At 45.3% G+C, this 23,370-nt stretch overlaps 1 protein-coding gene across 4 annotated transcripts in view; it reads right to left on the bottom strand.

Moving 5' to 3' along the window:
* The window catches only part of USO1 (USO1 vesicle transport factor), a 448,004-nt gene that overhangs the window by 121,129 nt on the left and 303,505 nt on the right, over positions 1-23,370 (bottom strand). For all 4 annotated transcript variants that reach the window (XM_085635281.1, XM_085635255.1, XM_085635264.1 and 1 more), the window contains one exon: positions 7,504-7,593. In XM_085635281.1, the coding sequence (XP_085491407.1) occupies positions 7,504-7,593 (90 nt within the window). The remainder of the gene's footprint in view (positions 1-7,503; positions 7,594-23,370) is intronic.

Genomic DNA, 23,370 nt, shown 5'->3' with positions numbered 1-23,370 from the left:
TGGCTAGGACAGAGTGGGTAGATGGATGATTTTGCCTAGTTAACACAGAGCCCAGCGGCAGAGGCGTACTAAGCTAGGGTATCTCGGAGTGTCGTAAGGTTGGTTGTTACATCCCGCAGATATTTCTGTGAGAGGGATGCTCCAATCTCAGCCCTCCTTGCATAATCGTATGGCAAGGAGTCCCTTTGCAAGCACAAATAACAGCAGGGACCAACCGGGAAGGGGGCTGCGACGATGTGACCCAGATGATACAGGAGGTTGGTTTGGAGTACAGTGGTCAGGTGTAGGCTATAAGCCTAGGCTCGATCCCCATACGGGTGAGAACCATGAACAGATAATGCCATATTTGGGTGTCAAATGCCTTCTCCAGATCTAAAATTAGACCGTCTTCTGCTGGCAACTGTCCTCTTACTTGGTCTTGTATATGGAAAAGATGGCGGATGTTTTGTGAAGTGCTATGGCACTGAACAAAGCCATTTTAGTCAGTATGTGCATTTTCCGGGAGGATTTGGGCGAATCCGTCAGCTAGAGTCTCCAGTTTAGGGAGGGAGATCAAAAGGAACACCCAGAGTGAGTGTGGGAGCTCGCCAGTGCTTAAGGCGGCCTCAGTCATTTCTGCAAGGTGGTGCCTCATGCCAGAGGGGACTTGCCAGTGCACAACAGGTGAAATGGCTCCACTCATGAGGCCCCAGCAAAGGGGAGCGGGCAATGTACTGAGACTTAGTAGGAGGTCCAAGATTCAGGTTGAGGAACGCCAAGATGAGGTGGAGGCTTCCTTGCTCAGGGTAAACGGTGCTGCACTGCGGTAGAGGTGCGCCACAAGACGTAGGGCTCCTGCACAGTAGGGCCCAAGGTAGAGTTGACCCCAAGAGCCCAACCATACCACCAAAATGAGGAGAGCAAGAGGCAAGTGAAGCATGTGGTATGAGGGGGCTCTGTTAATTCTCGTCCAGCGACCCCCTCTGCCGGGGCCCAGCCCTCTCAGCTGCAACTCACCTTGGTATTGTGGGTCCTCGTCTAGCCTACATAGAGGCCCGTTACAGCAGGGTACCCGACGGGGCAACAGCTAAGTCCAGAGTAAGGTCCCGACAGGGGAGCCGTATGTGGAAATAGTAGGTGACAGGATGGGGCCCCCACAAAGTCGCATGGGGCAGCCCTCAGGCCGGTGTCCTCAACGACCGCCAAATCAGCAGTGTGGGGCCTCCTCAGGACACCCCACTCCTCACCCCCTGTGGGGCCGGTGTGGTGTAGGTGCCGGCAGGGTCATCCAGTCGTAGTCCCGAAACGGGTTAGCAAGTCTGGGGTCCAGGGGACAAGCCGGGAGAGAGGGAGCAGGGCTGATACCCCCGGGTGTAGAGGTTCATCGTTTGGACGCCAGAGGACAGTGAGCTTCTAATTGGATAGAACCAAAGAATTCAGACTTAATAATCAGCTCTTCATTGGATATGTTGGTAAGATAAAGGGCAAGGCTGTCCACAAAAGAACGCTATCCAGGTGAATAATACTGTGCATCAAGATTTGCTATGCCAAGGCCAAGAAGAAGCATCCTGAAGGTATTCATGCTCATTCTACCAGAGGTAAGTGGTATTCTGCTTTGGCTAGAGAGGTCCCAGTGGTTAACCTCAGCAAATCAGCACCTTGGGCCTCCCTCCACACTTTTGCAAAGCATTTTTGCTTGGATTCAGGAGTGAGGAGGGGTGGCCATTTTGCTCATTCTGGGTTACAGGATTTTTTGGTATAGGCAGGCAGGCAGCCTCCTCTGGGTGCAGGACTGCTTGGGGATTCAATCCAAAAGGTGAGGAATCCACAGGCGGATGTATCCACCAGAAGAACAAGTTACTTACCTCTGGTGACACTTTTTCTGGTGGATACAGTATCTGCCTGTGGATTCCTCACTGACCCACCTGCCTCACGGTTGCCTGTCTGCTTATATAAAAAATTAAAGGACTTTGTTATCTTTCATACACTTGCTTTTTGTGATTTTTGGGCTTAAATCATGAGGTTACTTGGATTTGGGAAATGTCTATGGTGTGATATTTCCTTATTTGGTTGTGTTTTGTATACTATATATACTTGTGGAAACGTTATTCTTAGTTCACCCATTTCACCTCGAAGGCACGAAAAAAATGGGTGGAACTCACGTCAGCACGCCGACAAAGTCTTTTTATGGCTCCGTTGACATCACACGGAGTCTTGTGAGGAGCCAATCCATTGTGATGTCCTCGTCGACGTAGGAGAGCCAAGGAGAAAAGTTTCCCTGGAATGCTGCGCTCTGGGATAATTCAAAAGGCGAGGAATCCACAGGCAGAAAAATGAAGTTACAGCTTGAAACTACGCTTGACTGGGGTACGCTTTCCCGGTGACTGAGTTGAGAACTGCTCCCAGGAAGGGATTTATCTAAAGGGGCTGAAGGTGGGACTGGACTGTTGATGGTGAACCTCACACTGTGCAACAGGTCTATGGTGGTTTGGATATGAGCCAAGCATTGTTGTTTGTTTGAGCTCTTGATCAGTTGTCCAAGTAAGGCAACACGTGGATGCCGCCCCTTCTGAGATGAGCGACTACAATGGCAAGACATTTTGTGAATACTCTGGGGGCTGTGGTGACCCCGAAGGCCAGCATTTTGAAATGAAAATGCTGGGCACTTACAACAAACTGAAGCTATTGGTGGTGTACAGGGTGGATTGGGATGTGGAAATAGGCATCTTTTAGGTTGAGTGCAGTCATGAATTTGCCTTGCTGCAGTAGAGGAATGACGTCCTGGAGGCATGACCAGTTGGATGTGCTCTGACATGATCTAATTGTTGAGGGGCCTGAGGTAGAGTATAGGCTGAGTGTCCAATCCTTCTTTAGGATAAAGAAGTAAAGGGAGTACACTTCTTTGCTGGTGTTGCGGCACTGACTCTATTGCACCCCACCCCCTTGCGACTGAGTGCCTTTACTTCCTCTTGAAAGATGCACAGACGTTCTGGGCAGAAGGTGTGTTTATAATAGGAGGAATGTTTGGTGGGGTTGCAGTAAGTTTGAAGCAGTAACCTTGCCTGATGATGAAGAGAACCTACTAATCGGAGGCGATTTCTTTCCACTGTACAAGAAACCACTGTAGTCTTCTCCAGAAAGGTGTAGTGTGATTAGGGGAAGGGAGAGGGACTGTTTAGGTTGGATGCCTCGATTAGCTGCACCCCTTCTACCTTGACCCCTGGAGTTGGCGATTCTCCAGTGAGTTGCTGATTAGGCAACAACAACCCATTTACCAGCCACATCAATATTCCTACTCTCTATTTAGCGGAGGGCCAACGGCAGTGCCCTATACAGACTACTAACGAGTCAGTGGGAGCTGGCCTCGGATACAGGGTAGGTGAGAGGGCGAAGGCTTACATTTTTTTATTGACTCTTGGGGTGATAACCCAGGCTTTCACAGGCTCTTCGGAGGTCTCAGATGCAGTTTTAAACATTTCTTTTAGCATGGGGAGGAACTGTATCCAATGCCGAGTGGTGAGCAGTATTGGATCGAGGAAGGCATCATCTTCCTGGACCTTATGCAACTCTACCTTGTGGAAGGTGGCAGCCCTGTGAATGACATTGTGGTAAGAGGTGGTGTTGTAAGGAGGGGATGCTGTGTCGGGCTAGAGGTCTGGGTCAGTATCCTGTGGAGGATCGACATCATAGTGGTCCCTCAAGTCGTCCCTAAGGTCTGGATCAAATGGGACCTCGTATAGATTTAACGGCTATGAGGTGCTTCCGCCCACACACAGCACCCCACATAAGAAGAATGTGGGGAACCCTCTAGTGCTTGAGGCGGAGTGCGCCCCTACAGTGATGAGGGTGAGGGAAGATAGGGAGGAGGAGAGGAAGATGAAGGAGGAGGGGGCAGAGGAGAGGATGAAGTAGAAGGATGGGGAGGAGTTGGTAGAGGACTAGTGTCCCTGTCCTGGTGCTTCTTAGGTGGTGTAGGTTGTCATGCGAGCTCCTCCTCGAATGCAAGTTTAATTTTGTGAAAGATAGTGCCCTAGACCTTTGGAAGAGGCTTGGTAACAAATCTCCCGGTGTGCAGCAGGATAAAAATCAATTTTTGCCTGGCGTTGAGCTCCGGTTGGATACACCGAAGACTGAGCTTCTCCATTTCCTCTGATCCAGGGACGGATGGGACTTTGGGCCGGGTGCTTAGGCGCCAAAGGAGACTTCGGAGCCGAAGAGAGCTTCGAGGGTGCTTTTGGTGTCTGTGTCAATGGTGTTGTCACCACCGGAGGCCAGGTCTTGAGCCATTGTTTCTGCGCCAGTGGATGGCTTGGAGTCGGATTCGAGGCCTTCAGGCAGTGGCGGACCAGAGCCTGATGCTGGGTTTTAGGGCTCAATGCCCAGACCCCTCGGACTGTTTTTGATGTTGGGGTGGTAGTAGGAGAGAAGTTGTACTCATGGTGGATGTCTTGTTGCATATGTGTATGCCTCCTGACCCTACGCTCCTCTGTATTGGACTCTGAGCGAGAGCTTGGTTCAGGGCTGAAGTGGAGTGGATGCTCGCACAAGGACCCCAGCTCTAGTTCGCTCTCGGTGTTACGGTCCTCAAAAAGGTTGGGGGTGCTTCCCTCCGGCCGCTCTGCCTTGGTTTGTTGAGCAAGTCGTCGATACTGGAGGGCCTTCTTGGAGCAGAAGTTGGAACAGGTGGGGAATCAAGCCTAGTCATGCTCCACAGACAGAGGTTGCAAACTTGATAGTGGTCTGTCCAGGGGTATTTAAACTGACACTATGGACAGTAGTGAAAAGACGTCCTTTCCATTACGGAGTCTGCATTCTGGAAGAAGAAAGAGTGAAGGTCACGTGAGGGGCAGGGGCCATGAGAGGGGTGTCAAAAGAAAGCCCGGTAGCTGAGCCTGGCGAAGGTTGCGATGATAAAGAAATGTATTGCATTAAATGATTGAGTCAACGGGAGTGGATGAGCCAAGAACTACCAACACCACAAGGCATCACTCCAGAGCTCAATTGATGCACGTCCAAACCAGACGGCAAGGGAAAAAAACAGTCTAACATTAGACCCGATGCCCATGCATATTACCAGTCATAGGAGGAATCATTAAACCTCGTGACTCAAAATACTTAGTTGAAGAAAAACAAGATGTACAGATGTACACGTCTGAGCCCAGCACTAGATGGCAGGAGTATGCAGAGCATGAGAATCTACAGAACAATCAGAATGCCACAAACAGATCCTTACAGGGTAACATTTTCCTTCATTATTTGTATTATTTACATGCTTGAAAGACTTATGTTGTGTAAGTCGTTTACTTCTCTCCTTGTTCCAGAATTCTCAGGCTATAGTAACAGACCTTCTTGCGGTTTTTTTAAAAGCTATTTAATATCCATTTTTCTATTGTTTCTGTATTGCCATCCTACCCAATCTAACAAACATTACTGCTTTCTATTTTGCTGCAGGCAGTGTTTTATAGCTCTTTTCCACTTAGGTAAGAAAATTCTGAAAGATTTCCTTAGTCAGCACTCTGTTTTGAAAATAAGTGCCACAGACCTAGGTTGTCATTCTGTCCCTTTGTCTCCTTGATACCAAACTGATCAGGCACAGTTTGATGTCATGTAGTCCATGTTGTCCTTTTCTTCAAGTTGGATTTGTCAGCGGCATCTGTCACTAATTAAGAATGTTTTGGTGTCTCTACACCATATATTGTGCGAAAAAAGGATAAAACCCTATCAGACTTTAAGCATGAGATAATTCCCGTTCCATTACTGACACTTAATTCAGTGGTGAGGATGTCTGGTGTAGCCTTTTGAATTGTAACAATTAAGAATGTGTTCCTAGATGTGCTTTTGACATGCACACACATGTTCATTAGCTATCGGAAAATATATGGCCCCAATTTTCATTCTTTGCTTCTACTTTTATGTATCAAGCATTTTACTAGAACTTTTAAGACGTCAAAAATGCTCTTCCCGTATGAAAGCCTGGAGGTGATAGCGATGAGAAACGCTACCTTACAAGTTAGAAATTGTAAAGGGCAAGGGTGAAAAGGCTCAAATGTAGCTGGATTTCCCTTCCTCAGACCCCAAAAGGACTGGGCTGCCTATTGTTGTGGTAGGCCAGGACGCTTTCTCTAGGCAAAACCCCTAGTAATGCCTGGAAAATGCTAACTGTTTGGGGATATTTCCTTACTGCTGTATTTTACCTAACAAGGCAACAGAATTGTACTTGGTGGGAGCCCTCCTCCTAAGTACTAGTTTGGTCTCTTACAGCATTAGATTTAAAAATTAAAATCTTTGAAGGGAATCATCATGGACCGGGTCCCAAGTCACAAAATCTTGCCAGCTAGTGATATTCCAATCACTTGACCTGTAAGCATTAGAGAAACCTTCAAGAGTGTTTTCTTCACATAATGACATAATTCTGAATCAGAAAGGGTATCTGCAGTACTGTCCTAGCAGTACATCTTGAGGCTCTCAAGGCTAAGAAACTAGTGGTGAAAGTTTTATTTCTTTAATTATATACTTTTACTTTTCATCGCCAGGCGTCCTAATGAATAATAAAACGCTTTTCCTATTATTGTAGAAACAACTGAAATCCCCACAGATCAATCTACAAGTGATAATTGATCCTCTGAAGGAGCTGAATTTCTGACATATTACACCCTAAGCAGCGTTAAGAAATGTCTGCATTGCAGGTTTCAAGAAGTCTGTCCCTCCAAATTGGTAATTTTAGTACAGTGTGAGGTGCCAAGGTGGTCTCAAAGAGGACTGAAAATGAGACTGGAATAGATGAAACAGGATTTTTTTCAAGCAGCGATCGCAAGCTAATTTGGTCTCAACAAATTAGGTAATCTGATAGAGATGGCTTTAAAGGCCAGTATGTGTGTTAGTGCACTTTGGAGCATACTGTTGCAAATATACTACTAAACCACCGTCATTTACAGACAGCACATTTTCAATAGAAAAGGCCTCTAAATGTATACACAGAAATACATAGTGTTTACCGACGAAACTAGATTACAAACCAATGAGAAAGAGTGGCAATCAGGTTACAGAGAATATTTAGCATTTGTGCATCACCAAGTAAAAGTGTATTGATTTGTTTTCATCCTATTAAAATCTGTTTGCATCACACTTCAGACTTACAAAACAGTTTGGGAAAAGTTGCCCTACAGAGTTCATAATGGGAAAGATTTCTCAAAGGGACATCTTCCCCGTTGCAAGTCACTTACCACCTCCATTGAGTTGTCAGTAAATGATCAATAGATTGCAACCACAACTGCTGTCGCAAACCACTGAGGAATACCTTTATTATTTACAACTAGGTAGGGAATGCACTATTACCCCCTTGCTAACCTTTATTTGGAATGGATCGCAAAATAGGTTTAGTTTATAGAAACAATCCACTCTGTGATTGCAAAGCCTTTGAATATGTGAAGTGCAGGCTGTGCACATATAAAATGTGCCAAGATTTGTTCATTTATTTACGTAAAAATGTAAGTAAAATTTAGACTTAGACCAGACACTACTTACCCTACGTAATTCTTCTGGTTGCCCTGGACCAACAGCTTCAGAACCCTCTGTAGACTGTTTGAGGTTTCTAACTTCCAACTGGGCAGATGTCTGTCAGCAACATACAAAGATATGTGAATAAACAGTAAGAACAAGCTATACTGTAAAAAAGTTTTTTTTAAAACCCCATAATATATACGAAAATAACCAGAAAAACAAATGTAACAATCTTTCTAGATATTGCCTAACCAATGCAAAATAAAAGACAGTGAATTAGTGGGTGCCTAAGGACACAAAGTAGGTGAATTTCACTGCTCATTGTGTACTTGTGTGAATGGCTGCCTTAAGGGCACTACCAAAGCTCTGCCTTTGTATGGAGGTTCTTAGCTTTTATTACTCATGCAGGATTCAATTTGAATACTAAAGCTACTAACCCAAAACACTGAATCACATCTTCAGGATGCCAGAAAAGGAGTGAACAAACCAGCAGTCTCAAACTCCACACAGGTGTGAAAAAGGCAGACTGTACCACATGCCTGAATAAACAGTTTTTCGTCTTTGTTTGCTAAACACAAGTAGCTGACTTTGGTGATGCTACTGTAACTCTCATCTGCACATCTGGAATTTAATCAAGTAGTCACCATGAGATACAGTGCACACCTCTCCTCCAGAGGCTGTCAGGATGGTAGCTGATTACAAAGGAAGGCATGTCACGTTTCCACTTTTCATTACAGCTACAAAGGACTCAATAGTCTCTTGGAAAATGTGTGAAAACATGTTACATTAGTGTAAAGTTTTATGTTATACAAGTTCCTGTTCTTCCTCTTTAGGTCAGCCTCAAGAACAGACTTCTATATAAACAATGTTATCAATGAATTGAAGGGTCACCTACTTATTTTCTTTCTTACACTCACAGGTCTATTCTTTCAACCACTGACTAATTTTGGCATGCCAACTCTCACCAATCCACGATAAAACACCCTCCCACACAGATAAACTCAACAAGCACAGATGTGACAAATTAAAAGAATAAAAGTAGAAAAAAAGAACACATATTGCAGTATAATCATGGCGGGCATTTACGTGCAAAGTAAAAATATGCTTAAGAGATATTTCAACATATCAGTGGCTGGCAATCTTGGAAGGCTATTGTGCATGGTGTTTAAAAGGCAATGTGATAACCATCCATGATACAACTAGGATACCCTATGGACAATACCATTCTAAGTTGCAGGCTAGGTTTAGGAGCAGTGGCCACATGGGCTACAAAACACAGCAGATTAAATGGGCAGCAAGCAAGCGGCCTGTTATCACTGTCAGGGGAGCTGCTGGGCACTCCAATAAATCAATAATTAAAATTAAAGACTGGCCAACCAACTGAAGCACACTTAGCTTATGGTGAATGTTGCTAATGAAACCAGTTTCTGTTTGTTACAGAGAATAATTTGCAAACAAAAGAAATAGATGCATGCATAAATTGGGCACTACTACAAGGACCTCCACTCTCTGGAATTTATATTTTTTGCAAGCTCAGCTGAAAAAACAAGAAGCCAACCCTAAAGCGAATCAAAAGATGTGTCGTATGGATGAAATACCAAAAAATAAATACAGATACAGCGAAATACTGTCACTCACAGGGCAATGGAATTAGTAGCTAAAGAAGGCAGAACCTATGCCTCATCTTATATACAAAACACACAAGATGATGAACGGAATGTTGCACATTGGCAAAACATTCACCCCCAGTCACAGATCTGGGTTTAATCCATCGTTATTTTGATCACCACGCCACCTCAGTTCAGACAGGGCCATATGCAAATCAGTCTTGACCCTATGCCTCATGGGAACAGTCCAGCCCTTACTGCCAAGCCATGTCTTACCTGGACCGGAAAAAAGCATCCTAGGACCGGTTTCGGGGTTTCACCCCTCTTCAACCAGGATAGCTTGACTCCATGGAATGGCATGGTGAGCAAAAAAACGATGGATTTAGGCCCAGATCTCTGTACTGGGGTGAATGTATGACATTGTTCTGCATTCTGTCCATCAATAGTTCTTTTCGCATTTGTTACCCCGAGTGGGACGGGTATGCTCAGACGTGAGTCCCCGTGCTCTCCATGCCACTGGAATCAAGCTATCCTGGTTGAAGTGGGGTGAAACCCCGAAACCGGTCCTTGGATGCTTGTTTCCAGTCCAGGGAGGACCTGGCCTGGCAGTTCGGGCTGGACTGTTCCCATGTGGCACAGGGTCAAGACTGATTTGCATATGGCTGGGTCCAAACTGGAATGGCATGGTGAGCAAAAAAACGATGGATTTAGGCCCAGATCTCTATACTGGGGTGAATGTATGACATTGTTCTGCATTCTGTCCATCAATAGTTCTTTTTGGATTAATCTTATTTGCGTTCACTGGCAGAAACAGAATGTGAATGCCTCTCTACCAGACCAGTGAGTGAACAGTACCGACATGTCCCTCTATGTACGCATATATATGTATTTTTCTGAATTTTCTGACTGCTAGAGCCCTGCAGAGAGCTAAAAGAGTTGGGCCAGATCTTTGAAATACACACACAACTAAAACTACACATAAAATTATAAACAGGTACAAAATTACAGTTGGCAACCCAAAACAACCTTTCCTCAGAGGGTTCAGCGAGGATTCTCACAGAACAAATTTTTTATCCTGAGGTTTTTCTCCAAACGTTAATCAATATTAAAATCCTTAATTTGTGAGATCCATATAAAAAAAAAAACGTTTCTACAGGCTTTAATACATTATATCAATCCAGCCTTAAACATCGTCTAGCATTTTTAATAAGAAAAAGCTGCTGTTTTTTCCATAGCTTTTCATAATAAACAGATAAAAATTATGCCTTACGACATAAAGCTTCATTAGCCTGTCATGATCAGGCCTACTTAATTATGCATAAGCTACCCAAACAGGTATTAAGTGCAATACAAGCAATCGTATTTAGCACATAACTTATGCTCAATCAAAGGCTGTAGGAAGGAAGATCAACATGCATACACAGCCAAAGCCCTCTCAGTATTACTTCTAACAGTCCTTTTTCTGTTCATCATAGAAGGTGTAGCACAGCAGTACTGTTAAGTTAGACCTTACAATTATATTTATTTTAATAATATATGCACTTATATTCCAAGTTCACTTGAGCCTACCTTTCCCCATGGAAAATTAGATTACATAGAATCAAATTAATCAAAATAACATTAAAGTGATGGATAAGTTTAACTAGACCCAGTAACACTTGGTACCTTTAAAAAACAGGGATAAAAGAAGCATGCATTCAGCTAAAAACACGCAACACCTTCTTTACAATTGTGCATGCCAAAGCCAAAACAGTGATAAACTCTTAAATATTAAATGTTTGTCAATGAAACCTGAAACTGAACTGTCAGTCCTGAGGTGCTCAAACAATTTAGAGCCATTACCAAAAATAAGACCTTGACCAACCCTTAGAACACTGGTATCTTACACAGTTCTTTTTTATTAAAATGCAATTTAACACGATTACAATGAAAATACATTCTAGATGAATTACATTAAAAAAACATTACATTGAATCCACAAACTGTGCCCTGTCTAGACATATATTACATTTTGTAAACTTATCACGTGAGCTGCATGCTCATAACAACCAATCTTTAGGGTGTTACCGCACTACTTTTATAGGTAAGCTGCCGTACACCAAAGTGTACTCAAAAGTGGCCACTGCTCTTTATAATCTAGAAGTGCTCCCAGTCAGATCTTCTGGCTAAATTGAACACCAAAGAGAATATAACTGCTGTGTATCTGGTGTCAGAAACAAAACTCCCCCTACACTATGAAGGAGCACAGAGGTGTTGAGAAGTGTTAGCTCCATGATAGAATTCCTGGATATCCAAATAAAACTAATTACCTCACAATGAATATAAATTGAGCTCTTTAACAGTAGTTACCTTAAAACATTTAACATGGATCAAGGCAGTTTGGTCCTAGGTGGAATAACTTGTTAGCATTTTAAAGAGGCATACTATGCTTTTATTTCTGCATATTGCACATGAGTAACAGTAGGATACTTTAAAGATCCATCCAAACTCATCAAAAAGAGTAGAGGTGTGGAAAAGTGTAATACTATAGTGGCAATTAAGCAAATGTTATCATTTTGCAATACTATGAAGCTTTAATAATAATAATAATAATAATAATAATAATAAGGGAATTTTATAGAGCGCTTGGTTACGCTCAAAGCGTGTCCCCACGCTAAAACAGAAAGAACTCCCACGGACTCGACCATTGAGTCTGTGCAGGCTAGCGTGTATAGAAATATGTTTTTAACTTCCTCCTGAAACCAGGTTCAGATGACTCAAGACGGAGGTCCAAAGGTAAAGCGTTCCAGCTCTTAGCCACCAGGTAACGAAAAGATCTGCCTCCCATGCGAACCCGCCTTATCCTCGGGACCTTTAAAAGGCCTCCGTGGGAAGAACGAAGGAAGCGTGTGGGTACGTACCTGGTCATCAGGTTCTGGAGCGGTATTGGCGCCTTCCCAGTAAGGATGCGGTGGCAGGTACAGAGGGCCTTAAACTCAACCCTCCTCCTCACTGGCAGCCAGTGAAGAGTCCGAAGGGCAGTTTTGGAGGCCACTCTTTTGGGAAATTTTAGAATGAGGCGGGCTGCCGCGTTCTGCAACACCTGAAGGCGATTTATGGCCTTGTTAGTTGCTCCCAGGTACAGCAAATTGCCATAATCCAGGCGTGTTGTAACGAGGGCATGCACCAACGTTCTGCGGGCTGACGTGGGAAGGAGATCTAAGACCTTCCGTATACTTTTCAGGACGCTGAAGCAGACGCCCGCCACACGTCCTATCTGCGGTCCAAAAGACAGGTCAGCATCTAACCAGACTCCAAGGTTCCGGACTTCTTGGCAGGGTGTTGGAGCCTCACCCAAGCATGGGGGCAACCACGCCGACGACCAGACAGATGGGTTCCCCCCCACTACGAGCACCTCAGTCTTGCAGCCATTTAGTTTAAGGCAATTGGTGGACATCCAGGCTGCAAGGTCTTGCATGCAGGCTCTGAAACTGTCCGCCGCAAGACCGGGTGATCGCGAGAGGGAGATAACCAGCTGCGTGTCGTCGGCGTAGGACACAATGTGCAGACCATGGCCCACAGCAATAGGGGCCACTGGAGAGACAGAGATTAAATAGGGTGGGGCTCAGGGACGATCCCTGGGGTACGCCCTGGTCCAATCCAATATCCCTGGAATAACATTCGCCCTGGCGGACCTGAAAGCTTCTCCCCGTCAGGAAGGACTGGATCCATGCGAGGGCAGCTCCAGATATTCCTCCACTATTCAGACACCGTAGCAAGGTGGTGTGAGCTACGGTGTCGAATGCTGCACTCAGGTCCAACAGGATGAGGGCCATAGTATGACCCTCATCCACCCCCTGGCGTAAGGTCTCCACGGCCATCAGAAGCGCTGATTCCGTTGAGTGGCCGGGACGGAAACCAAACTGGGTATCGTGTAGTAGGGCAGCCTCATCCACGAAATCCATCAGTTGCATGTTTACCGTTTTTTCCGCCACTTTGGCCAGATAGGGCAGAAGGGAGATCGGCCGGAGGTTCTCTAGTTTCTCAAAGCTGATGTTGGATTTCTTCCTGAGAGGTAGAACCACCGGCTGTTTCCAGGCTTTGGGCACGGTCTTGGTGCTAAAAGACACATCCAGTAGATGTCTTATATAAGGTTCTAGCACCGATAAGCTATCCGCTAGCCGTTTCGGCGTGGTGGGATCCCGCGGGGAACCCGACTTGACGGATATACAGATTTTTAATAGGTCCTCTGAGGGCGGGGTGACAAAGTTGGTCAGTATATGTCTGTCCCTCCATTCCCTCGGGCTTTCCGCAAATTCGGTTCCAGCAATGGGATGACTGGGAAATGCCGAGTAGATTTTTGCTATCTTTTTGGAAAAGAAGTCCGCGATCCTATCACAGGACTCCACTGAGCAGTCGTCTGGAGCCATGGCTGGTTTCCCACTCGAGAGGGTTTTATAGAGCAAGAAGAGCTCCCTCATCGAGTTACCAGCTTCGCTATCTCTAATGGTGTAATATGCTGCTTTGGACTTCCTGATTAGCCCGTGATAAATTCGCCTCTCCGTTAGGTAGGCCTCCCTAGTTTCCTTAGACGGAGCCCCCCGCCACTGTCTTTCGGCTCACTTCAATGCGGTTTTCGTGACCCGTAGTTCATCACTGAACCACGGGGCAGTTTTTTGAAGGCGGCCACCCAATCTGGCGTGCGAAAGTGGGGCTGTGCAATCAAGCGCCTCATTGATACGCTTGCATAGATTGGTATTAGCCGTATCCGCATCATCCCCCCCAGGGCTTCCTCCTTTAGTCAGTGCCGCACTGAATTTAGCCTGGGAAAAGGTAGCCCATCTCCGCCTTGGATGGTACAGTGTAGGTGGCTCCGGGGGTTTAACCCCGGAAATTCGTATGGAGAATGGTACCAGGTGATGATCCGACCAAGGGATGGGAATGGGGGTCTTAGCTTCTACTTCCCCCCCCAATTGACGAATATGGGGTCCAGTAAGTGTCCCAACTGGTGAGTTGGACCACTTACTATTTGATTCAGTTGGAGGGCTCCCAATGCCTGGCAAAAGTCCCTACTAACATTATCTGTGGGGTTGTTTAAATGTATGTTAAGATCCCCCAGTACCAGGAATTTGTCTTTGCATAGCGCAGCCTCCATTATACCTTCCACCAGACTCTCCCCAAACCTGGCTATAGGGCCTGGGGGTCTATAGATTAACATGCCCTTCAGCGTACAGCTCTCATTCACTTTAACAGTGAAGCTCCCTGCCTCACTGTCCAGGATGGAGGAGTGGTCTAATTGACAACGTAGATTTTTCTGAGCTATAATAGCAATGCCCCCTCCTCTACCAGTGAGTCTATCTTGCCTAAGCATTGTATAGCCCTCTGGTAGTGCCTCTAAGGCATCAGGGGTAGAGCCTTCATCTAGCCATGTCTCAGTAAGAAACCACAAGATCCCACTGTTTCTCAGTGAGTAGGTCGTATAGACCTAGTTTGTGTTTCCGCAGAGAACGTACGTTTAGCAGGCCACAGTCCAGGATATAGTCTCTAAGGGCCACATCCCTACCAGGATCAAAAGAGAAGTGGCAGTGTTCACAGCCTGTATTATCCTCCACTCTCAATTTAGACATGGGGTAGACATGCGAAAAGTCAGCAGTTCCTGCCTGCTCCACCATATATGTCCCTCCCGAGGGACAAAAGGTATGGCCCTGGACCGCGTACGATTGCGGACGGGCGCAGACGGGCTTGCCCTAAGCGCACCTTCGGCGCGCTGTCGGCGCGCCCGCTGCGCTCGTCCGCAGCGCGTCCGGGAGAGACACATGATATAATATGAGGGGGTGTGGCCTAGCGCAGAGGGGGCATGGCCTGAGCATGAGGGCTTCCCCGGGATGGCTGCGCGGGAGAAATTACGGCAAGAATGGTGGCAGGGTGCAGCGGCCAGGTAGGGAGTGACAACACAAATATACAATTTTTAAAAAGCTCGTAGCTCCCGGCTTCCGCCTCAGGAGTTCAATCAGTCAGACAGCGCGAAGAATAACGCGCCGTTTTAAAGGGCGGGGGGGGGGGGGGCGTGGCCTAGCGCAGAGGGGGTGTGGCCTGAGCAGGAGGACTTCCCCGGATGGCTGCGCGGGAGAAATTACGGCAAGAATGGCCAGGTAGGGAGTGACAACACAAATATACAATTTTTAAAGAGCTCGTAGCTCCCGGCTTCCGCCTCAGGAGTTCAATCAGTCGACAGCGCGAAGAATAACGTGCCGTTTTAAAGGGTGGGGGGGGGCGTGGCCTAGCGCAGAGGGGGCGTGGCCTGAACAGGAGGGCTTCCCCAGGATGGCTGCGCGGGAGAAATTACAGCAAGAATGGTGGCAGGGTGCAGCGGCCAGGTAGGGAGTGACAACACAAATATACAATTTTTAAAAAGCTCGTAGCTCCCGGCTTCCGCCTCAGGAATTCAATCAGTCAGACAGCGCGAAGAATAACGCGCCGTTTTAAAGGGCGGGGGGCGGGGCCTAGCACAGAGGGGGCGTGGCCTGAGCAGGAGGGCTTCCCCGGGATGGCTGCGCGGGAGAAATTAGGGCAAGAATGGTGGCAGGGTGCAGCGGCCAGGTAGGGAGTGACAACACAAATATACAATTTTTAAAAAGCTCGTAGCTCCCGGCTTCCGCCTCAGGAGTTCAATCAGTCAGGTGAGTTTTTAAAAATTATACCCCTTCTGAAATCCTACCTTATTTGTGGGAAAGACTGTTAGCGAGAAGTCAATTTAGGGTTTATTTTCAAAATAATGCTCCTAATCAAATGAGTACAAATCAATTTAAAGGTTTTCAAAGATTCTTTTTATAAACGTTTTTACCTGCAACTGATAAACTTAAAATGTTGTGGGGGGAAAAGTGAATCAATATTTGGAGATGGGCATTCATGATTAGTTAACAAATAAAGGTTGCATATTTAAAAAATTGTCTTTGTGTGTCTCATAAAAAAAAATGCCACAAAAAGACATCAGATATAGTCAGATGATCATAGTTTACAACACAATGTCAAGGGAGATTGGTATCACATATACTGGCGATGGATTGTCTGCTTAAAACCTAAAATCAAGGAAGGGAAATAGCAGGTTAGAGTATAGTAACAAAACCCAGGAGCCGGAATATATGATGTAATACTCATATCTACAACAGGAAAAGGTAAGGCTGAATGAAAACAAATGGTGAATTGTAATAGATTTGTGAAAATATAGCAGCTTGTGCACACATAGTGCACCAAACTTGTTACAAATGCTCAAGTTATAGCCCAGGGAATGGGTTATAAATCCTAAGAACATAATTCTTAAATACACCTAATTTTGTTTTACGTTTATATTTGTTCAAATCTATGCCCTATATACTACACACTAAGTGCTTATGGCAAAATAGTCTTACATTTACCTATATCAATATATACTATGCTACTGCCTCTGGCCTACTCACATTTGTTTCGAGTCATGTCTAAATGAATAGCCTATAATGATATTATTCCAGGAGGCTGGTCTAGTACATTTTATATTGTAGTCCACAAAAATAGATTTTTTTACTTTTTTGTTATTTCACTCTTTTCCTTTCCCAATAGTAATCAGGAAGGAAGTTTGTGTAGGTTATTCCCTTTTTTTATTTTTTTTTACAAATCTGGTTTACTTTCTTAATATATGTTATTGTTAAGACTTGTAGCATGAATAATATACAGGCAGTCTATCCTTAACAGCAGTGTGTTCTTATAGACCGTACCAGTAAGGCAGATGTTTTCCAACAAGGCTGTCAGACAGTAGGAGGTCTAACACACAAAGGGTCCGGGGTCGCACAGGATGAGTGTATGGGTGGGAACAACTATGCTGAAAGGGGGTGTCCCTTTTAAGGACGGATTCCCTCACACACTAGAGGTATCATGCTTCATCATAGGGATACCTCCTCGCATCACAAACCTAGTCAAGGGCTCTTTGTGTGTTAAGACAGTTTTGGATTGGGGAGTTTGCCCTTGCTGGTCCATTAAACTTCCTCAGGCCCCCTTGTTGTGTGTTTTTAGACAGTAGGGGGTGTCAGATTCCTTCTTGCTTTATTGGAACAATGTACTGGAAGATACACTTATAGCAATGATACAACAGAGACTAAAGCTAATAAATATCACTGATCATCACTATAAAGAGGGAGGAGCAAGCCATTACTATTATCATCAGTAGTCTGAGATACCCCCTGCTCTGGTGCTGGATCAAAGTCAGCAACAAAAAGGAAATGGAGCCTTTGCGAATATTTGTACTGCAGCAGAAGTACTGGGTCAAAGTCAGGCAGCATAGCAACTGGACTCTAATTTAGTACTGCAACTTTGGTCGAGCTTGATCGGACGTTGATTCAGGATCTGGTATGTATTGGCATGGGATTATCAACTGGCGCTGGTGTAGTCCGTACCAGCGTTGTGAACCAGCCTGGATGTTGGTACCAGAGTGGAAGTCTGCACCAGAGTCTGTAAAAAGCAGGTAAGGAGTACAAGGGAACTGACACACCACGTGGGGACCCAACAGCAGTAACCAAACTGGAGGCCATTTGCGATTCTGTGGGAGCCCAAAGGTGCAACAGTGGGAGCCAGAACTGCACTGGAGATTTACAGCCACGCCTCCCTGAAGGCAGCGATCTACTGCAAGGGCCTACAGAACTAAGTGCACGTCAGGACTAACGGAGGAATTGGTTCTGTGGCCGGAGACCTCGAAGGAGTAAGACTAACATCTTGACACCCTTGCAGCTTCTCTCTGACTGCTGTGATGAGGCTGAGTCCTGCTATGATTCTTGGGTGCCGCAAACGCTGCTGTTGGTGTGAGGCAAACTACACCCACCAGATTTCCTCGGGCTGATCCTTGAAACAGGCGCAGGAGCGCCACAAATCTGAGAGCAGAGTCCTGTAGCATGGGTGCCGCGATCACTGCTGTTGGTGCTGGGGTGAGGCAAACTACACCTGCCAGCTTTCCTCAGGCTGATCCTGGACACAGGTGGAGGAGCACCATAAATCTGACAGCTGAGTTTCGCAGTGCGGGTGCTGTGAACGCTGCTGTTGGTGCGAGGCAAACTACGCCCCCCAGCTTTTCTCAGGCTGATCCTGGACACAAGCGAAGGAGCGCCATAAATCGGGGAACAGCTTCCAGCAGCGCGGGACTCGCCCTGGCATGGCCAGGCCTCTCTGTACCCATACAAGGCTGGGCAGGGCCACATCTATTTAGTCTCTCATCTGGAGACCAAAAAAGCAACATTACGACTGCTGGGTGAGTTGCTGAATACCTTTTTATCAAGTTGAATCTTGGAAGGGCTCTGTGGGAGTAGAGACTGTGGGTTATTACACCCATACATTTAGATGTCAGTCCCCACCCAGACTTTTACAAAGGCAATATATAGTGCTGAGCTGTTCAGGCCGTGGATATGGGGAAATGGAACGACCAAGGGAGGGCCTCGTTACCAGTAATCCCCCCCCAATGCCTGCCTCAATTGACAGGATGCTACAAAGGGCTATGGGGTGGTGGCAAAATAAATTGAGTTAACGGGCAGGCGGCTCTCCCAGAGTACTGATGCACACTGCACATCGATGGGGGCCAGCAGACGCAATACAAAGCCCTGAGCACCTTTTTAATGATAATTATTCCAACTTACAGCTGCCTGGGCGAACAGCTTTCAAATGGGCACGGATAACAATCGCCCATTAATGGATGGAAGGAGAACAAGGTCCCATTTGTCTGTTAGAAACATGGCTCGCAACATACCCCCAAGCCCACCAAAGTTGTTGGAGAGAATCTTGCAGCCAAATGCTCTATGGCTGATGATACTGCCCCTGCTTGTGATGAGAGAAAGGCACGAAAGTTTCACAGCCACCCTGGGTAACACATCTACTAAGAGACCTTCTGAAACAGGTCAAAACTGTCCTCGATGTGAACTCGCCCCATTAATAGCACGTTTGAACAAGTTGGGACAAAAACATAAAGACTGATTTATTACCCATGGCTGCTGTACAGAAGGTCTATAAAATGAAAGAACAAGCATTGGCATAGCCAATAGGTCTCGCTTTTGGGACCTTATAAGTGTTTAGCCATGCAACAGTTGATGTAGTTGCACCAAGGATATTGTGCTGCATAACTAAATACTTATAAGGTCCCAAAAGCGAGACCTATTGGCTATGCTAATGCTTGTTCATAAAGAATGTGTTTAAGAATCAAGGATATAAGCAACTCATTGCTTCTTCTGAAGCAACTCAACAATCACAGCCCTTTTGTTTCTTTTTTGGATTTTATTAGGCTGCACCCGACTGAAAAGGCCCACATACGCTGCAACCAGTCTTAGATTGCTTGTAATCCCTTTCAGAGAGAGCCTTGTCTGACAGTTCAAACTGCACTGAACCTAGTGGAGCAGAATCGTGACTGATTTGCATGTGTCTGGTTCTTGTCTGAGGTGGCATAGTGGGCAAAAGAACAATGAACTGAATACGCCCTGAGTCAATACCTGGGGCTAAGATTTATTCAAGCATTCCACCAATCCCTTTTTTCGAACCATAATTGAACACAAACAAGGGCACATTATATTAAACAACGCTTCTAATATTTGGAATAGCAAACAAATCTGATATGTGCCAAGTTACAGGAAGGCTTTCAATAGACACAGGCATTGCAGAGAACCAATGTTAAAAATCGAAAGAAGAAATATAGTAATTGTTCTGTGGTCTTCTGACGTATCATTGTACAAACTCAGCCATAATTCATCATTTTTTCATTCATTACGAAAGCGGATCTATATGCATATCACTCACGTCCCACTGAAATCGCGGAACAACTATCTTAATTTTAGAAAGGCTTATAAAACTCTTACAATCTATTAGTTTTGTAGCTCTAGTCTATTATGGGTGTGGATGTACGGTCTACCAATTGTGCACCTACCCATATCATATAAACTCACTAACTTGCAGACTCATTCATTCCAATATCTCTGTCTGATAAATCTCTCCAAGTTGTAATGTGAGTGATCAAAATACACGTGATGTTGACCAGCAGTCTGTCTCTTCCACCACTGGTTTTAAACATAGAGAAAGCAAACAGCCAAATCCCACTGATCAGGAAGTAAGTTTGCACACCTATTTCCGCAGGTTTCCATTAGTTTTTCCTCTGGGAAAATTGTACTTGTTTTCAACAGGCAAAATGAGTCCTGGACCAAACATCTGCATCCACCACCTTCCACGTACCTGGGGTTACATATATATTATAAGTGTAATTGGGTGAATTTAATGAAAGTAAGGAAAGCCAAATTTGATCTAACCATTGAGACAAGTTTTAGGTTCCCTGCAAAGTTAGGTTCTAACCCCTTAGATGCGATGATTAATATCAACAAAGCACAATGTATTTCTGTGCTGATGTGGGAGAATTGTAACACAACACACATGCAGGTTAGTGAGAATGTGTTCCTGAGAAGACTGTCATTTGACCCTCCTACTGTGCCCACGTATGCCTGCCATTCGGAACTAGGTTTACCGTATTTGGACGATCATGTCAAGTTAAAACCACTTATGCTATGGCCTTCCATCTGGTCAAAATCTGAAATCCTTCCTAGCCTTTATGTAATCACTGATTGACTTCACATGACTATGCATGTAATAGACCATGGCTGAAATATAGAAAGGACCAATTCACCATGGTAGGGAGCCCTGAACTTTCCAATAACCCACGGAATGTCAGTGCTTTAGAATAAGCTCGATTTAAAACCGAATTCTTTATCATGTTGGAAAGAAGAAGAGAAGCAATAGAGGAAGTCAACAGGTCAGCAAGTTCAAAACCAAATTCTGTTGGCACGTCGCCATCTATCCCCAAGCTACGCATATTGACAACATAATGAATGATGATGTACGAGCTACCGCTCTAACCAGAACAGAAATCAATGCTGGCAAACGGAGATTGCTAACAGGTGAAACATGTACTAGTCTGGCCTTCACCAGAGCAAAGAGAAATTGGGTTTGTCGGATGGCTTCACGGAGTCTTGATAATACCATTCCCAAAGGGACCCGCGGATAGCAAAAAACCCTTGTAAACCTACAGAAGGCCTGTTCGTTAGAAGCAACGTTACCTCTTATTTGAGGCAATAATTGCCAGAGTAAACCAGCATTTCTGTTACCCCTGAGCAATGGAGAAACATGCATCTGTCCATCAAAAACACAAAATATAGGAACACAGGAAAACAGGGAACCGACATAGCCCCACTAGCAGCTCACACGCCTCCCCCCCACACACACACAAGCCCCTGGTGGAGCCAGCGAGGGCGCCCCTCTGGCTATAACCGTGGCTTAGAGGCTGCAGCAGTTTATGAAGTCTTAATTCGCTGACCCTTCTCTGCAGCAAGCTCAGGCCTGCCTGTGGTCCTAGCTGTCTGATTATCTCTTAACATCTCCCCCCAGAGATGCCCTGGGCAGAGCCTGGCTGCAGGAGACGAGGCTGCAGCAGCCTCGCCTGGTAAGCACTGTGGGGGCAGAGAGGACAGGCTGGAAGAGAGGCAGGGAGAGGGAAAGGAAATAAGAAGGCAGTAGGAGAGGCAGAACGAAGGCTTAAAGAGTGAGAGAGAAAGAGGGAGCGACAGAACAAGATGCAGACAGAGGGAATGAAAGAGCAAAGCCGAGGGGGGATGATAGAACAAGAAAGAGCGAATGAAAGTGAAACCAGCAAAGAGGGAAGGTTCGAGTGAAACAGAATGAAAACCAAAGATGGAACGGAAGAAAGACACACTAAGAGGGAATGATTGAGCGAGACTCAATTAACCAGGCCACTCGTAATCAGGGCCTTGGAAGGAATGATAGAGAGAGGTGGAGAAAGAGAGAATACGAGTGAAACAGAATTAGGAAATGATAGAAAGCACAAATAAAAAAGAAATGCTATATTGAAACAGAGTAAGAGGAAAAGATAAGCAAAACAGAGAGATAATAAAAGAGCAGTGCAGAGAAAGAGAAAATGTTAGACCGAGACATGAGGGCAATAGATATGAATCTTCCCACTGAGGAGAAGTTCTCAACATTCCTGTCGTCACTCCCAGAGAATGCCTCCAAGTTAATAGGAGGTGATCTAAATTGTCAGTTTGAGCCCCTCGATGTCAACCACTGTGACATTCTAAGTGAGGAGGCTAGGTTATGGGCCATTCCAGCACTGTCCATACCGCCTATTAAAAAATGGTCCCATATGGCCCTACAAATTAGCGCTTTTGTATTGAACCATTCTATACAGGTATGTAATGGGTGAACTAAATCAGACAGACCGGGCTCCTACACATTCAACCGGATAGGGTATTCATCCTTAATCGATTATGTTTTAGTGGACACATAACTATGGCCCTTAGTTCTAGAATTGGAAATATTGCCCAGACATGACAGTGATCACAATGTCTTATCCCAAGACCCCTTAGAAGCACCTCAATAACTGGCATAGATACGCTTGATGACAGACTGAGATTGAGCTTGTCTAGACAAAGACTATATTAGTTCACAATGCAGCAGGGTCCCCAGATTTAATTGATGATTTGTACACAGTCATGGGTAATTCCCTAGCAGCACTAGATAAAGTTATTTCATCTAAAGGTAAAATTGGCTAACCCATCAGAGTAGCTGATAGTCATGCTGCACTGGTTGGTGCATTAAAATATCAATTTTATATTGAAACAAGGCATAGGGGGACCAGGAAGAACACACCCTCACGGTTCAATAAAGTGTGCAGAGCCATCAAACTAACATTAATAGAGGCTATAAAAAGCAAGGATAGTTGTATGTCCAGATCTGCAAGGTAGTTCTATAAAAGTGCTATTAGTTCTGCGACTAAAGAGTGGGACAAAGTAAAATGGGATTCCTTGCGCCATGCTGTCAAGCGTAAGACCCCCATGGAATTCTGGAATATAGTACTTTTTGGTAATAGCGAAGGCAGAAACAATATAGAGCACAACATCATTGCAAAATTAAGGAATGAGCATTATCAATTGTTTTATGGTGTCCCAGATGGTCAGGGGATACATATAGCTGAATCTATTGTTAAAGGCCCCCAAACAGTGAATTGTCCTCCTCCGGTCAGGCAGGCTATTCGGAGATAACTTTAATGGAAGCCCTTGGGGCTATTGGTAAGATTGCCCCCTCATAAGGCTCCGGGCATTGATAAAATTCCCGGGGACCTTTATCTCTCGGAACCGGAAATCTGGGGCCCCTACTTGTGGACAATCTTCAACACTATAATGGAAGGAATGCCAATGGCAGGTTCTTGGTCTGGGGCAGAGATTATACCTATTTATTAGAAAGA

The sequence above is a fragment of the Triturus cristatus genome, chromosome 2_1 (assembly GCF_964204655.1).
Source record: "Triturus cristatus chromosome 2_1, aTriCri1.1, whole genome shotgun sequence".
NCBI lineage: Eukaryota > Metazoa > Chordata > Amphibia > Caudata > Salamandridae > Triturus > Triturus cristatus.
Note: the sequence above shows the minus strand (reverse complement) of the source record. Positions and strands in the feature narration are given on the sequence as shown.